Here is a 17,941-nt window from a genome sequence, read left to right as displayed (position 1 = left end):
AAATATTAACAAGAACTATACTATATAAAATACTGTAAATAATAGTACTTTTTCCAGTTCCAATACAAAAATCTCACAATAAAAAATCTCCAAACAAACTTCAAATGCGAAAGCTGCAATAAAATTTCACATGACGATCAACTTTTCTGTAGTACAACAAATCTACATACATATATCCATTCATATTTTTTCATTCATTCAACATCAATCGCATATGGCTCGTTCCCGTCCACCGCTTTTCATCCCGGCTGCCGCCGCTCCGATTAATGTCCTTTCGAGTTTTTCCACACATTCTTCACTCGTCCGGCGAGAAGTTTCGCGCCGGTAGGGAGCGGCGGGAAAAGCGTGTTGGCGTAGGTTTTGTTTCGGCGACCGGGGGAGATAAGGTTTTGGCGAGGACAGGCCGGAGGAAATATATTGTGGTGAAAAATATTTGTTGCTTGGAAAAATTCCATGTGAAAGGTCTTTCTAAACTTATATGGTAAAGAGGGCCTTAAAGGTTCAAAAATCCTCTCAAAAATAAGCAAAGTATGAAGATTTTAGAGACTTATTTTAAAAATAGAGCTCACCACCTTAATTCTTACGACGTCGCAATCAGGAGATATGTATATAATATAAGAATACATTCTTTCGTTGGTTTTGAGCTCTTTTATTTACTTTACGACACTGAATATAATTGTTAGGTATACTCATTTATACGTTATATTGAAAAAAGTGACTGCGCACTAAAGACCAATAGAAGATTTGAAGCTCTCGAATAAAGAAGACGATTTACATAGGGTAGAGCGAGGCTAGTTGAGCAAATTTTTACTTAAACGGATGTATAGCTCCTCAACGAAATGTCTCAATAAATTGCTATACGGCTTAATGGATTTGTGTTAATCGCTTAACAAAAGTGTTAAAACTATTGTTTGGTAATAAGTAAAATTTAAAAGCTAAAGGTGTTTAAATGCAAAAAGTCAAGTATGCTCAAGTACCCCATAGGTGGGGCAAGTTGAGCACTAAGAAAGTATAATGAAATCATAGTTCAATGTCGATTAGTGATGAAATAAAATAAGTTTTTAATAACCAATTCTATATTTATAGTCTTTATTGACAGAGAAAACAAAACTTATAGTAATTTGCTTTGAATAATTAACGAAAAGTAGAATCAACGAAACAATATCGTATCTTAGGAGTTATTTTACCATTATATTCAGTATTTTCGTTTAAAATCATTGTTTCTTTATATTATTACTCATAGACTTAGCTTAAATCTTAAAAAATATAATTAATTTCTGGAAGTTAATGGTAATTGTCTTAGTGACAGAACAAGTTTAGCAACTATGCTCAACTAACCCCAACTCGGAATTCAAAATAAAAGTGAGTTTATAAAAAAACCGTGAGAATTATACCCAGAATCTCTGTGCATATTAAAAGTACTATAATTATATGGAAGAATATCATTTACACCTGATTAAAAATAAATAACATTTGACTAAACCAGACGAAACTCGTGATGAATTACTTTTTTACTTTTTGGTCTCAAAATAAACAAAACGCCCGTGAGCCCTCACTCATTTGTCCAGCGGCCACTAGCGATCGCGGGATGTTTATTTTTCCTAAACCTCTATCTTTCCGCCATATAATGCCTAAACGGACGGTGAATAGTTTTCGAGATATTTCGATTGCTCAACTTGCCCCTATGCTCAACTAGCCCCGCTCTACCTTAAGAAAACAGGAAATTAAAAGCCAAGATACATAGAACAAAATCACAAAAGCGCGAACGTAGGGGTTTAAGAATACTAAATAGGTCTAAAGAAATAATATTGGTATCATTTTTACGTGACACCTTAAAAGTTGAAACATCAACAAGCTATCCATTTCCATCCAGAGCCCTCGAAGGACCATTTCAGGGGCAATCCTATGAATGGGGGTTTCCTCGCCGGCTCTGAAAGCGCCTAGAGTATTTTCCCAAGGTCAAAGAGAGAGATTCTGGCTACTGGCGCAAAGGATGACGTTGGATTGCCCGGAAAAGCGCGTACGTCATCGATGGAGAAATGCGGGAGCGACGCGGTAAGTCGGACGGAAAGTGGCGGGAGATATTGATCGGCGAAAACCCGACTTACGAATAGGTCGGGAAAAGCGATGAAAATCCGAGACGGATCTCTCTCAAACAGCGGCCAGATGTTGTGATGCTGATGACAATAGAAGGGAAAGCGCGCGATTTTCTTTCTTTCGAGGAGTTATATTGTATTTTATATTTGCGTAGGTTCATTGAGGAAAGATCTCATTGGAGTGGTTTGTTTCGATAAAACGAGATATAATTAATGCTCAAAGCAATTATTATACACTATCAATAGAAATAGCCACACACGCACACACACATATGTTCAGGGTGTCCCAGAACTCAAATTCGTGCCAAAATGAGGTGATAGTATTGATCGTAATTGTCATAAAAAAAATTAAAAAATGTCCCACGTGGTCTGGAAATTATGAGCCTAAAAGGTCCAAAATAGAGCATCGGTGAAAATGTGACCATTTATGGCTTATTGTGGGTAATTTTTCATTAATTTTGTTCAACATTTTTGCGATCACAGTCAAGAATTAAAACTTTTAGATAAACTATGAATTGAAATTTGAGAGGCCCTCCTTTGAAAAAATACACTAAAGTGTATATATATATATATATATATATATACATATATATATACCTATATATATACATATATATATATATATATATATATATATATATTTATATATAAACTATTTAATGTCCTAACCACTTTCAATCTTCAATTCCAAGTTCTTATTCAAAGTTGAACGTAGAAATACAAGAATAATCCGCTGACTATAAAAACTTATTCATTCCCTAGAATTGAATTATTCTCATAAATGTAAAACCGTTTATATCGTTTAAACTTTAAACCATTCATAACATATACCACTCTACATTTAATGTCGTAGTTTCCAATAGAATATATTTGAACATGCAGTGATATTATTAGATCTAATTTTTAACCAAGTTCAATGTTCATTTAGTTTTCATGGACAAAGAGATATGAAAATCATAAATCATTTGATTATGACACTGTGTGAAATGTTTAAGTGCCGGTAATATTTAAACTCATATAAATGTATATTATTATATCTTTAAATTATTTGAATAAATTGCAACATGGCTTGATAGCAGTTTTTTAGGTGTATAATGCAATGCAGTATATTAATGGCATAAAATCCAAATCCAAGTAATTCAGCTTGATTGATCCAATTACTGATTTCATTATTTTCGCAAAAATATTTTTCGCATTTTTAGCGATTCTGATTATTAAGAATAGAAGAAACAAATGGAAAAGCAATTTTAAATCAACTAAGGTGGGTCAAATTTATATTTTTATGAAAAATAATCGGCAATCCACTAACCTAGTTCCTGGTCCAAAACTCCCAACGGTTTCCTTGCCGGCGAAGTATTCTTCTGCCCTCCGGTGGTGATTGGCGGTTGTTTTAGAACCGCCAGAGGCACTATTCCTTCAGGAACCGGTCCTCCGCGCTCTACGCCCTGTGTCGGCATACGCACCAGGCAGTGGTCTGGTCTGGTCGGACAAGAGACGTCCAGGACCTGCACCTGTTGCCCCTTGAGCACCGTCAACTCGCCGCTTCCGGGAGCGGCGTGGTGGTCGCCAATGACCCATGTCATTTCCACCGCACTTGTCTGGAAAGGATAAGAGATAATTAATCATAATAATACCATCATATAATTTATATATATATATATATATATACAAAGGGTGTCCCAAAAGTGAACGTCAAGCCGAAACCAGACGATAATATCATGCAAAAAAATATGAAAAAGAAATATTGCACGTACTCTAAAAATTATGAGCTTTTAAGTGCAACCTAGAGTTTTGGTGAAAATGTGACAATTTCTCGGATATTGTGGTAGTTTTTTTAATTGATTTTGTTCATTTAAGCTCTGGACCAGTATTTGAAAATAACATTTAAAACACTCAAAAATAATGACACCATGAATTGTGCCTTTATTTGAACTATGAAATTTCAAAATTGGTCGATAGAGAGTTGCACTTTAGTTTTTGAAAAAACAATGCAAAGTATGTCGGCAAGTTTCATAAAAAACATCATAATTTTTTTTAAAAGATTTGTTAAATGGTACAACACAATCGTACAATATTTAAAAAATCGAGTACCAAAATGACTGTATAATCAAAAAAATTTTAGTAACATAAATATCTTCTTTATTAGAAAGAAAATTGTTTTCTTATATCAATATTAAATTCTTTCTTTCTAGAGAAACTATATAAAGCAACAAACAATTTCCTCTTTGATATAAGAAGATTATATCAAAACTTTTAGCGCAATATTGAAACTGGCACTTAATACATCACGCCAAAGTGCTCGGCTTGCTATATTAGATTTTGTAAATATTTTTCTAGAAAAATAGTAAAAATCATTTGAGCTTATAATAAATCCGACTGCATTATTCCAACATAATTCAACTTGATACAAAAAATGAAACTTAAAATATTTATACATCGCGTATAATATAATCTGGAATTTGTGATAGTTTGATAAGTGGTTTGAATTATAAATATACCAAGACACAAATATATATATATATATATATATATATATATATATATAAGATTATAGGTTTGGTACTTAAAGCTCCATATATCTCTATCTTTATATGTGATCTCAACATATATGGACTTACGATCAAAACCAAACTATTTCCCGACGTGGTGAAAAGCTGAGTGCGACACGAAGCAAAAACGTTCCACAAAAGAACTATGGCATGAAAAAAAATCTAGAGAAGTTTTAAGGGAATCGACGTGCTGCTGGCAAGAACCATTAGAGGAAAAACCAAGGAATTTTCTCATTTTTCATGAAAAATAAGAAATGAACATCTGTCGGCGTTCCAACACGAGCGCACTCGGCGTGCCAGTAAGATCGATAAGAGGAGCGGTCCAGGAAATAGAGAGAGTGTGGCTGACTTGCCTAAAATAGGACGAAATTCTAAATTGCATCTGCAGTGATATGGAAATGGCTAATTTGAGCTGACAAACAAAATGAACTGTTGCGATTTTACTATATAATTTTGGGAATAAACCAACTTGCTGTGGCAGATGTCTATTAAATTACCACCGAATTTTTAGGACCCTGCGACTATTAGTTGACATTATATTCGTAGTCAGACAAAATCTTCAATATACATAATTGGGGCACCATTGTCAGATATCTTGGAAAGACATCTAACTTGTTCTAAATCTACTACAATTATATAGTTTAGGATAGCAAATCCAGCAAAATCTGAAAATTGGGCTAGACATGAAATGATAGTACTGAACTACATACTCGTGATATATCACATCTGTGTGCATCTTGCAAATTTGCATGCATGTAAACTCTATGTTTTTATACTTTGATCAATTTTTTATAATTACTAGTTCTCATACGCCTATAATATTTTAAAAGAATTAATTTTTTTATAAACTCTATCACTGTGCAAACTCAAACTCATCTAAATCTTAAAGGAGTAAACCTGAGATCCTCCTTGCAATTCATCTATATATTATATTAAAGCATTTTATGGGTACTTTTAGAAGAAAAGCTTGCTCTGTTGTTTTATTATAAAAGAACTCAATGTATGTGGGATTTCGCGTACATTTTACGTTATGTCGCCTTCCTTCTCAAGATACTTGATACATTTGATTGCAGAATTAGAGCCAATTATCTTACATTACCATAATTTAGTTGTAATATAAGCAAAAAATCATATCTAAGAATAGACTTACAACCAGCAGTGTATAACTTTTCCTGAACTTCGCGAAAAATATATTTTTAGAGTTCGCTTTTCCTCTCTGTGCGTTTTTATACGAACCACAAACAAGGCCTTGGATAATATCGTTTCAAATTGGCCTACACTTGTTTGATCGCGAATTTAACGATGTATGTTTTTCTACTGACAACGTTCTTTGGAGTTGTACACATATAACATAACACAGGGGTATTACACCTTAGACATGGATACATACACCAAGAGAAATGTAAACAAAATTTGTACTTGTTAATAAAATCTCTATAAAATATATCTGATACTACGATTTACATATATCTAATGATCATTTTGGACCGCTAAATGATATTATTTTCAACTTCTTTTATTAGATCTTTACTTTTGAAAAAAATCAGTTCTTCACTTCGTTAACACAAGTAGAATTCATAAAAGTAAATTGCCATTGTCTGCACTTTTTGCCCGTATCTTGGAAACGGTTGGACATACCATTGGAAACTAATCAGTCTTCCCATCAATAGAAATCGAATGTTTTTTAAATCATTCATATCGGTTGCTCCGTGTGCCAGAAATCATAGACAAAAATATAATCAGGGAAAGAGATTTCTTCAAGACCAGAACAATTTTTGTTTCAAACATAAATTTGAAAATTTTTGTTTCATATATATTCGTTACATTTTGTCTATGCTAGTTAATAGACAACTTTGTCATTTAGTTAACATTTTTGTCTATGCTAGTTAATAGACAATTTTGTCATTTAGTTTTGTCAAGAACAAAAAATTTTAGCATAGAGAAATAATTACGAATTACAAGTATAATAATAACGAGTTCCAGTCCATTCAGCATATAATTATAATTTCAAGTTTAAATTATTATTTGCTGTTTTTTTTATTTTGAAAAAGTACTATGTATCCAATTACTTGTAGGTATATAAAACGTATGTATATCCACAAATCCAAAGAATTGATTTGTCTATGTATATTAGCTATAAAGTATACTATAATAATATATATAACTATAAAGTTGTAATTGTTATGAAAACATATTAAATTATAAACTCCCAACATATAAAAATATATAAAATTTATTCATTAAAAAATATTACTGATATCAAAATATACAATGACAAGTCCAGTTGTTTTTTTACAATCATGACTAGCCTGCTTGATTTCCCCACAGTAGCAAAACTAATAAATTAAATATGTAAAATTACATAAAATAATTTGGCTACTCCATATTCTAGAATTAAATAACAAATACTTAATTCTTACTAATCCAAAATTGAATTAAAATAATATGAACAACCGATAATATTATTATTATCATAATATATAATTCATTTATAAATAGCAGTAATTTTTTGACAAAAATAGAAAGAAATAAACCGTCAATTTACTACATCTCTTAGTAAACACCGATATCCCGAAGTATTGATTTTTAATTTGACCGTCTATATGTATATAAAGTTGGTTTTTGTGGTCGGGTTAATATTTTTCTCTAATGTTTGTACAATAATGTTTACATATCGACCAGAGAGAATGCGCCATGTTAAAATGTCCATTTAAATTATTCAGGAACCCGTGAAAATTTATACTGATTGAGAGAATGATTTAAAAGCATATATTTGATGTTCGCAAATTGGCAATAATGGAGGTAATTTGGAATAAATTGTGCAGGTTTTTGAATTTAAAATGGGATAACACGCTTTTGAACAGGAAAAATCAAATAGATGGAAATTTATTTTTAATAAATGTTCTAGACTTTTTTGGCTGCATTTTATAGATACCACTCACTATTTGATAATCTATAACTTCACATGTAGGTACTAGTTTTTTTAATAAATAACTAATAAATTGCGATCTAAATTTAGATATAAATACATAGCAAAACCGATTGATCTAAATTCTAAAAGGCTTTTACAAGAAAAAATGTCCAATAACGTGGGTTAAAACACCGCGAATCGGTGGGCCTGACTGATTTCATAGAGTTTATTCACAACAGTGAGCACTTTGATAAAGGTGCGATTCGCAGAATATTAGAATTTCGCGTAAAAAAATAATATATATAATACATGTTATTATTAGTTAACTGTCCGATTAGCTAATGGGCAATATAACTTATTACCAAATTGGTATCATGATAAATCAAACTAGGAGAAGGTGGCATTTTGCCTTGAAAAAAGTTGCATGAACTTTCCGATGAGAAGTGAAATTTAGCTATTTAGTTAAAATGATCAACTGTTATTTCTGAAATAAGATTTTCGCTTGAATTGATGTCTTTTTTAAACATTCTTATAATAACTGTAATAGTATAAATTAATCTGTACATTTGGAATTAACGGAATGCAGAAAATACATGCTTCGGCATAGATTCTGATTAGAATCGCTTGAGCACTGGGAAAATTTGAAACTATGATGAATTTTTACAATACAACTGCTTATCGTTGGCCTATGATATTTTAGTATAATAATTCAGACTACAAAATCTAACGTTATACAAAGTTTCATCAAAATCGACAAAAAATTTCAACATTTGATTACGAAGATACGGACCGCCTGATATTTACCAAAAACTAAAATACTAAAATAAAAAACAAATCAACGCGATTCCCAACCAATATCATTTGCAGACTAAAATGTAGACTGTAGACTAAAATCTAGACGCATTTTTTTTTACTTTTCTGTCGATTACAAACAAACGGCTTGCTCGATCATTGTGCAAAACAAATCAACGCGAGTCTTTATTAAGTTACATAAAATGTTTTTTAAATTTTGAAATCTAGTCGTTTACTAGAAAACGTAGACGGAAGTTTGAAAATCGGCTCACCCACCCATCCACACACACATACACATACTTATTCCATATTTTGTCTCATTCGATTCAGAATGACTTGGAACGTCGACAAAACATGAAATTTTGGGCAAATCGGATTTTTCATGGAAACAAACTTCTCCTACAGGAATTTAAAAGCAATGTACCTAATACTGAAAGACAAGTGTTGTTGACTTATTCTTAGTACAATTTTGTTCAAACATAAATAAAATCAAAAGTATGTTTTGTATTACTACAGTAGGTATGTTTTCCGTCATGGAATCTTCTATTTTTTTTCTAAAAACATCTATTTTTTACCAATTGTGTGCTCGGTTGCCTCCTCAAGAGCCTCGCATGGAACGACCCTGGAGTGTCTATGGTATGCTGCCTGGACAGTGCCGGATGGGGCGGATTTACCGACCCTTGTCTGAACCATGGCAAAGATATTTTTCGCCTCGCCTTCTGGGGCCCACTGGCGCCGCCAGCGGCACTCATTATTTATTTTTAACCCCTTATGCGGCTCTGTTTTCCACTCACGTCACTTTTGGTTTATACACTTATTTTTATCCACTATGTTGTTCCAGTTTTAACAATGCAAATTTTGATTAATGAATTTATTTAGGTGCTCGTCAGGGCGGGTACTGAGTTGAGCGAGATTAGTAAAGTTTGATTTTCATGGAAAATGCAACGATGCGCTAAACTATTATAATTTAACTGCGTCGACAAAGTTGGCTTCTGTAATTTGTATTCATGTGGAAATACAATCGGGATTTAACACAATTTTGATGTAAAATCAAAACATAAGTTGAATAAACAATATATATATATATATATATATATATATATATATATATATATATATATATATATATATATATATATGTATAGTATATATAATCCCGAATATGAATATAACATATATGAGTCTAAATGACCGTTCGCTCTCAATTTCATTTTTAATCTACTAACTAAGATTTTTTAGAATATGAACTGTAAAGTAATATTCTCTAATTTAATTTTTATGAGTGAAAAATAATCTGTTTTGCTGATTCTCATAAAAATAAAAATATTAAAAATATTGAAAATTATCATTTTCTTTGAAATAACATAATCTAGATTTCACAGCATCGCAAAGCCCGGGGTTACTTTGTGACCTATTTTAGAAAGATTTTAACCTAGTTGCGCTCTTGGTCGAAACTATTACATAAATATTTTATATCTTTTCACATGTAATATAGCTTGAATGCTATGTAATATAACTTGGAATTAACCAATTACAGTATTATAGAAGAATAAGGAATAATTTATTAGAAATTCAAACTAATGATGAAATTTATATTATAGCCGAAAAACTCTAACATTAAAATTCTGTATCTACAAATAAAGAAGTATTGTTATTATAATTCTGAAATGGTTTAATATCTACTACTAATTAGTTTATTCCATTATCAACTTTGAGTCACATAAAAATCACAAAAAACGTTTTGCGCCCAATTATTTTTCTAAGAAAATTATTCCTAAAAATCGACAAGGCACAAAGCCTAGTTTTTACGATAATCTGGATAATTTGTTATCTAAGGATAAATCAAGTAGTAGTAATTATTTTATAAATATTATATCAACTTTAAAACTACACAAACAACGTTGATCATCTGAATACTTTTTCAAGCATTTTCCTCGACATATGGCACTAAAACTTTAATTTACGATAGGTCTGTTTGTGAGATATCTACGTATCAGTTACATTTTTATTAACTACTACATCAACTTAACGGCACATAATAAAACTTTATAAAAAATCACAGAGTACGTTTTCCACCCATATATTTTCCTAAGCAAATTTTCCATTTCCCTCCCAAGAGTCGACAATCTAACCGAATTAGAGCAATTGCCATGGCTGGCAATTTCACGACCGTGTACTTTATTAGTCGTTGTTATGAATTGAATGGCTTATAATTCTGCCAGTTATCGCTCACCGTTTGTATTTTCCTACCAATTTGTTCCTCCTAATAAAGATATATGAGATAAGGTAAAGGACACATGGAAATCGTTGAATATTACTGTGATTAAACCAAAAGTAGAAAGAAGTTTGAATGCAATTAAAAATTGTATCAGTATTAGGAATGAAACCGTTAACTGAAGTTTCTTAGATCTAGATTTACTCAACATACATACACTGCTAACCTGTGTTAGTTAGATAGTTAGAAATTTTTAGACATGTTAGCTGGAAATTAAAAAACAATGTACTAGGCTTGGATAAATAGGACTATTTCTGATTGAAATATATACAGTACAAAATTTTAATTGAAACATTTCATTATACTAAAAACCTGCTCTGAAGTGCAAGGAAGGCAAACGCACCTGTTGCGTTCTGTTATTAAAAATAAGATCACCGTGGAGGTGTTGAACTGTAATCAAGTAATAAAAATCATAAAAAATGCAAGTTATCTGTTCCAAGCCTACAAAATGATTATAATCTTCGTATGGATGAAAACATGTTGAAAATATCAGGCAACAAGTCATATTTTGATAATAATTGTGGCTAGACTGTAATTTTCTAAGGAAATGTTATGAATCAGACAAACTATTTTGAGAACATAAATTACACACAAAAATACACACACACACACTCATATATATATATATATATATATATATATATATATATATATAATCATATTTATAACCGGTGCTTGCTCTTTTGTTTCCTTATTATTAAATTAAAATACTGCATAAAACTTATGGTAAGGTTTGCCTTTATATAAATTAAAATTGTTATAAAAATATAAGCAACTAAACACTATATTAACTTCCCGTAGGGTAAGTTATTGTAATGGGCCGAAAATCGGAATTGAAAATTTTTACATTTCTCGACGTTTTGAAGGTTTCTGAACGTTTTGGCATACTTCAGAAAAAATGGATGTGTGTGTGTGTGTGTGTGTGTGTGTGTGTGTGTGTGTGTGTGTATGTATGTATGGATACAAATTTTCGTCCACGTTTTCGGGCGTACGGATCAACCGATTTGAATGGTTTAAAAAACATTCGATTCCTATTGATAGGGAAAAGAGCTGATTAGTTTTTGGCGAAGGCAGGTCCAGCCGTTTCGGAGATACGGAGCAAAGAGTGCAGAAAATAGAAATCGAGTTTTTGAGTGAACGGAGCATCCGATTTGAATGATCTAAAAAACATTCAATTAGTAATGATTGGGAGAAGGGGTTATTAGTTTTTCGCAAAGGCAGGCCCAGCCATTTCGGAGATACAAAACTAAATGTACAAAAAAAGGCAGTTTTTGAGAGAACTAAGCGTCCGATTCGATTGATTCAAAGAACTTTCTGCTTGTCTTAACAAAATAATTGATTTTGGAAAAAAAAAATTTTGTTCCATTTTTTTTTTTTTTTTTTTTTTTTTTTTTTTTTTTTTTTTTTTTTAGTTTTTGTATATCGAAAATATTTCAGATTTTATTTTTAATTCTGACTATAGTTCTAATATACTTTACAAATAATTTCAACTCTGCAATTCAGTTTATATAATTCTTATAAATATTACACAATGTTACAATATTTATAATAATCTATTTGAAAACATTCAGTATTCCTCGAACATTTCGTTACGGTACGGGAAGTTCCAGCAATTTGCCTTAAGGCACGATGCCATAAATGCCTCAAGACAGAATTCCACTTACAGCTAGTTTATTACTAGTTTGGATAAATAGATTTAAATATTCGCATTCACTGTTAACTTCAAATTTATATGTTTTATACCCTAATTACCGTGACTGACACCCACACGTACATTTTCCAATACAATTATTGTTTACACAAAATTCAATTTGCAATATCACCAAAATAATGTTTAATTATTAATTTTCATAATTCACCCTTATAAATTCAATGCAAAAACACATAACACTTTATTATATTAATTAAGTAAAATTTTGAGTTCACTAAACATATATCTTACTCTAAAAATTTTGCGAAATAGATGAAAGCAATTTACGTTTTGCAATACAAACACCTATATAGTAATAAATCAGTGATATGATATGATATATAATATCTGAATCAGAGGTACGAAACAATTAGTCATCGGACCACAAAATACTAAAAAACATAAGAAACATAAGTAAATCTTAGTAGTTTCATCAATGATTGAGAAAAATGAGAAAATTTTTAGATTTTGAACTGTTATGTTGTGGGAAAGTTCAAAGTTTAGTGTTAAACTACATTTTTCAACGATGATACTTCTTAACTTGATTATAGAAGGCAATCTTATATTTAATTGAGTTTTCTTATTAGAATATATCCTTTAGTGATAATTCATAATTTGATAAGCCATGCCGGGAAAGAGCTATTTTAACTTAAAAATATATTTTCAACTATATGTTCAAGAAGAATCCGATATCACTACTGCTTGATATCAGACAGTCCAAGATGTGAATCAAATCTGTAACCTTAGGTTACAACTCAAAGCCTTCACAGCATATCGATGGAAAAAAACTCACCAAATGTTTATTAAAAGTTATTTATTTTCAAATATTTGCCTTAAATTTGTTTGATGAAAAGGTTGCATTATGACGATTTAGATTACGCAATGCGACTTTTAGCGACAAAGCTAAACAAATAGAAATGTTATCTTTAAAAAGAGATAAGATAATAAATATAGGTAAATAATTGCAAGGTATAGACCTCACATACACACAAATATATATATGAGAGTTATCACAACACTATTAGAAATATCACGACAAGTATCCTAACAGGACACCAAGAAATAGTTCTGACCTAAAATTAATATAAAAATAATAAATAACAAGACAACAAGAAATAAATAAGATTAAATTTCTCCTTCACCAAGTTAATTAAATTTACAAATATTAAAAATCTACTTAGCTTCATTATTTACATTGTGCCTTTCAATAGCAATTAAGGCATAAATAATTCCACTGCCTAGAAATACCAGATAAATTATTGTTCAGTAATAAATGGAATCGATTTGAATTTCCAATAACCGGTCATCAATATAAATTGTACGTTCTCAGTATCCCTTATCGACAATTAACATTTAGATATATGGTTTTAGTATAAATGTTTCAATTTAATTGGAAAGCTTTTAATTAGTTAAATATCGCCTGGAAGTCGTTTGAATTAATAATACATCAGAAGAGATATCATAATATGCACAATTGCCAGTGTTGGAATAATATTCATGAAAATAAATAAATAATAATATATATATATATATATATATATATATATATATAAGTAATAATATATAAGTAACACAATTATTTGTTAAATAAAATCATCATTTACTGGTATCTGCGTTAAAGACTGTTTTCACCTGAAATCATATTTTAGATCTATATTTTAAGGTGAAAACTTATATCACTACTGCTTGATATCAATATGACCAATGAGAATAAGGAATCGATGTGTACATTAATAATTGAACATGAGATATTTGGCATGTCAGACCATCGTTGCATAACATGCAGATAATCCACGAGAATTATAATCCAAACATCCAATACAAGGGCTTTGGACAAATAATAATGGATTGGTCTATGTAAACGTACGAGGGATATGCATATATATATATATATATATATATATATATACATATATATATATATATATATATATATATATATATATATATACATATATATAATATATATATATATCCACTTATATAGAAGGCCGACAAAACTACTTGGAGAGTTTCGAGTTGTGGTGCTTCAGAAGAATGTGGAAGATAAATTGATCAGAAAAGCTAATAAATGAAGAAGTAGTGCAAAGTTTGAGAAAGAAAAAAGACCACTAGACATGATTTTCAAATGAAAATGAAACTGGATCGGACTCATATCAGAAAAAGAGTGCCTTCTTCATTATATCATCAAAGATATAATAGAAGAAGTTCTAGGATGCAGAATAATGCATTTGAACGGCGAGTAAAAGAAACATAGGCAATTGAAAATCAAGGTGCATTGATCATCAAACTTGAGAACAAGTCTGAGAAGAAAAATGCATAAAAGTGAACTATTATCAAGAATCGGAATATTTAAACTTGCAGTATTCTTACATTTGAGACTCCGTTTTCGGGCAAAACGTCAAGAATGAAAATATTTATCAAAATTTAGATATAATTTTCATAAGAATCAATCAGTTAAAGTAAATGTGTACGTAGATAATTATAGATAACTTAATTTTCATAAATACGTTTCGACATTCAATTTTGTCATCAGCCATGCATATAGAAAATTAGATATCACTTTTTAACATGATTAGTACTAACATGTTAAACAAAAGTGAGAAATTGTCAATATTATTTTATTATATATTTTCATTATATTCCATATATAATATATGTCACAATGCATTTTGTAATTATACAAGGTGTCCCAGAACTCAACGTAGTATTGATCATAACGGTCTTGGAAAATATAAAAAAAAAAACATTTTGAAAACTATGAGCTTTTAAGTGCAACCTAAAGCTTTGGTGAATTTGTGACCAATCATTCGGTTATTGTGGTTAATTTTAATTAATTTTGCTCATTTAAGCTTTTGATCCGTAATCGTGAATTTCGAGGACCACAGTCAAAAATATTAACACATTTTTCCCTATTTTCAGAATTAAAACTTTTTGTTGAACTATAAATATATAATTAAAATTTTCAAAATTGGTCAACTTGGAGAGTCAATTTAAAAAAAATATAAATAAAATATGTGTTGGCAATTTTGAGGATAGTATTTAATCAAGATTTTGAAGTAATAAAATTCTAGACAGTTTCATAATGAATAAAAAATCGAGTAGAAAAATAAAAACCTAAAACCTAAGAAGCCCTTTTCGGCTTGACGTTGAGTTCTGGGACCTTAATGCCTTTTAAGCATAGTCACAACTAAAATATTATGAATATCCAATCTTCAATATGACCTGATGATGACAAAAAATTATATGTGGTAAAAAGAGCCTAAAAAAATGTTGCTTTTTGAATTTGATGTACAGCAAGTTATACATATGTAAATATAGGATTAAATAATTTAAATACATACACACACAAGATATATATATAATATATATATATATAATATATATATGAACTCAATTATATATCAAACTTCAATATAATAATCAAAAATATTTTCTCAGTACCGCTAAAAATTCCAAAATGCATTCTCACTAAACAAATAAACCCATTCACTTGTTTCATTTATTTCGCGATTTATTACGCGATTAAAAACACGCCACAATTTTTTTAAACCAATTTAATTCCTCGTTATTTCTCTCTATTTTTCTTTTAACGCGATCGCACGCGTTTCTCATCGGTGACACGCGGCCGTTGGACCGCGCTTTCGTTTCTCGCATGCCGCGCGGCGTTCGCCAGACTCGGTAGCGGTGTCAGTCGGCGGTTAGCGGCCGCTACGTGCGCTTTGGCATGGTACGCGCCGGTGACTGCTGCGGCCACTCGAAGCGGCATTCGGGGCAAAGGCACGCCTGCGTTCCGCGCTCTGGAGCGATGGAGCGACACGAAATCTACCGCGCAGGCGGGGAGGTTTATACATGCAAAAGACCGGGTGTTGGGTGTAAGGGCTGCCCCCTGGAGATTAGTTTGTCTCGTTTTTCGGCAATTGTCGTCTTTGTTAGGTAAAGGGGTAGATCAAATACGTTTTATAGTTGTAAAATAAGCATTAAATTTATTTATTTGGTCGTCGTGTATAACATGGAAGAGTTTGTGTCGATTGTAAAGAGTGTTTTTTTTGTGGACTTTATGATGCACACTGCCAATATATCAGTCTTTACTCCATGTTTTATAGAAAAAATTAATGAAGTTCATTTTTTATGATACTAGGACTAAATGTGTCATACTAGGACATTCAGTAATTGTTTCAACGTTATTATATGGCTCTTTGAATGGATAGCAACCCAGTAGTTGTCCAATCCAGTTGTGACTTATAACTATTAATTACAATAATAATTAACTATATCAATGTATTAACATTAAGAAGTTGACATTTTTATGATTATACCCATGAGAGGCGATTTTCACTTGAGATTATATTTGGGATCTATAATCTGCAACTTTTTTTATTCACAAAAATAAACTAGGAGTGTTTTATACCCCAAACTATCAAGATACGTTCAAATCAACAGCAAAAATACACGTATTTTATCAAGCCTATAATTTGCCGTTTCAACTAAATAGTTATCATCAACCATAAAAATCATTGGTTCAATCACTCTAATCTTAATAAACTTACACTAGGACCAGTGATGGAGTAGGGCACAAAGATCCATTTTACTTTCAGTATTACTATCTTAAATGAATTACAAACTTCGTGACTATGTGTTGTCATTTGAACTTAAAAATAACAAACATCTCACAAAAGAATTAATTACGTATACGATGCGTATATCTATAAATGATAATCATTTTTCATAAACTAAATACAAGAACTCAAAAACAGAAAAACCGCCACATAAACAACTTTTGGAATGGATATCGATACATTTCGGTTTATCTCCTGATAGCGACATCGTAAGAATCAAAGTGATGACTGGTTACAAACTTTTAGCCTTCTACTTTAAAATAGTGTCATTTAAAAATTCTACCCTTCAAATATTTTGGAGATAATGATGTTGGACCATTTTACACCCACCCCCCCGAGCCCCTATCTCTCTTATCCATCGCACTTTTAACTCATAAATAATACACCCATCGGTATAAAAAAACAGAAAACTCTATTTGCAGCAGTTTTTGCTATTTCTCGACGTGATTTATTTGCTACAAGAAGAACGAATAACGTTTTTTATGAAATCCAATCAAAATGCAAAAATAATTCACTCAAGCTATAATTTGTTTCTCGATGTATAAGATTAATCGTTAACATGTCGGTTGAAGCAGCATCAAACTAATTTTCAGGATATATGAAGACAGAATAATATGTAAATTAGGATGAAATTTTATGCATATGTATATATATATATATATATATGTATATGTATATAATATATATATAGCCATATAAATTTGTATATGTAAACATACGAATGGAAAAAGACAACAAACCCTGGATGTAAATTCAACATCCCCAAAAGTGGGTAGTGATCGAAGCTAGTCAGAATGCAAACAAGTAAGCAAAAATTCAGAGATGTTGTTGTTTCAAAAGATAAGGGTTAATTTGAGATAATGAATTGTTTATACAAATGAAAGAGAAGACATTATTACACTAAATTCGAAATGTTTATAGCAATTGCTAAAAGGTAATACCTGCCGGTACACTGAAATAAGCGCAGCATATAATGGAGCTGTGTTTTATTTTGAAACAGTTCTAAATA

General features: G+C 30.8%; 1 protein-coding gene across 2 annotated transcripts in view; it reads right to left on the bottom strand.

Annotated features, from left to right (window-relative positions):
• Positions 1-17,941, bottom strand: part of LOC113363907 (kalirin) — a gene marked incomplete at its 3' end in the record, with an annotated part of 377,607 nt that overhangs the window by 36,233 nt on the left and 323,433 nt on the right. Inside the window, 2 exon segments of one of the 2 annotated variants that reach the window (XM_026606389.1) lie at positions 3,406-3,694; positions 8,924-9,332. Coding sequence (XP_026462174.1) covers positions 3,406-3,694; positions 8,924-9,100 — 466 coding nt within the window. 2 annotated transcript variants of the gene reach the window in all.

Source organism: Ctenocephalides felis, unplaced genomic scaffold (assembly GCF_003426905.1).
Source record: "Ctenocephalides felis isolate EL2017-DRISC unplaced genomic scaffold, ASM342690v1 CF-g0.4_SCAFFOLD_00845, whole genome shotgun sequence".
Lineage (NCBI taxonomy): Eukaryota > Metazoa > Arthropoda > Insecta > Siphonaptera > Pulicidae > Ctenocephalides > Ctenocephalides felis.
Note: the sequence above shows the minus strand (reverse complement) of the source record. Positions and strands in the feature narration are given on the sequence as shown.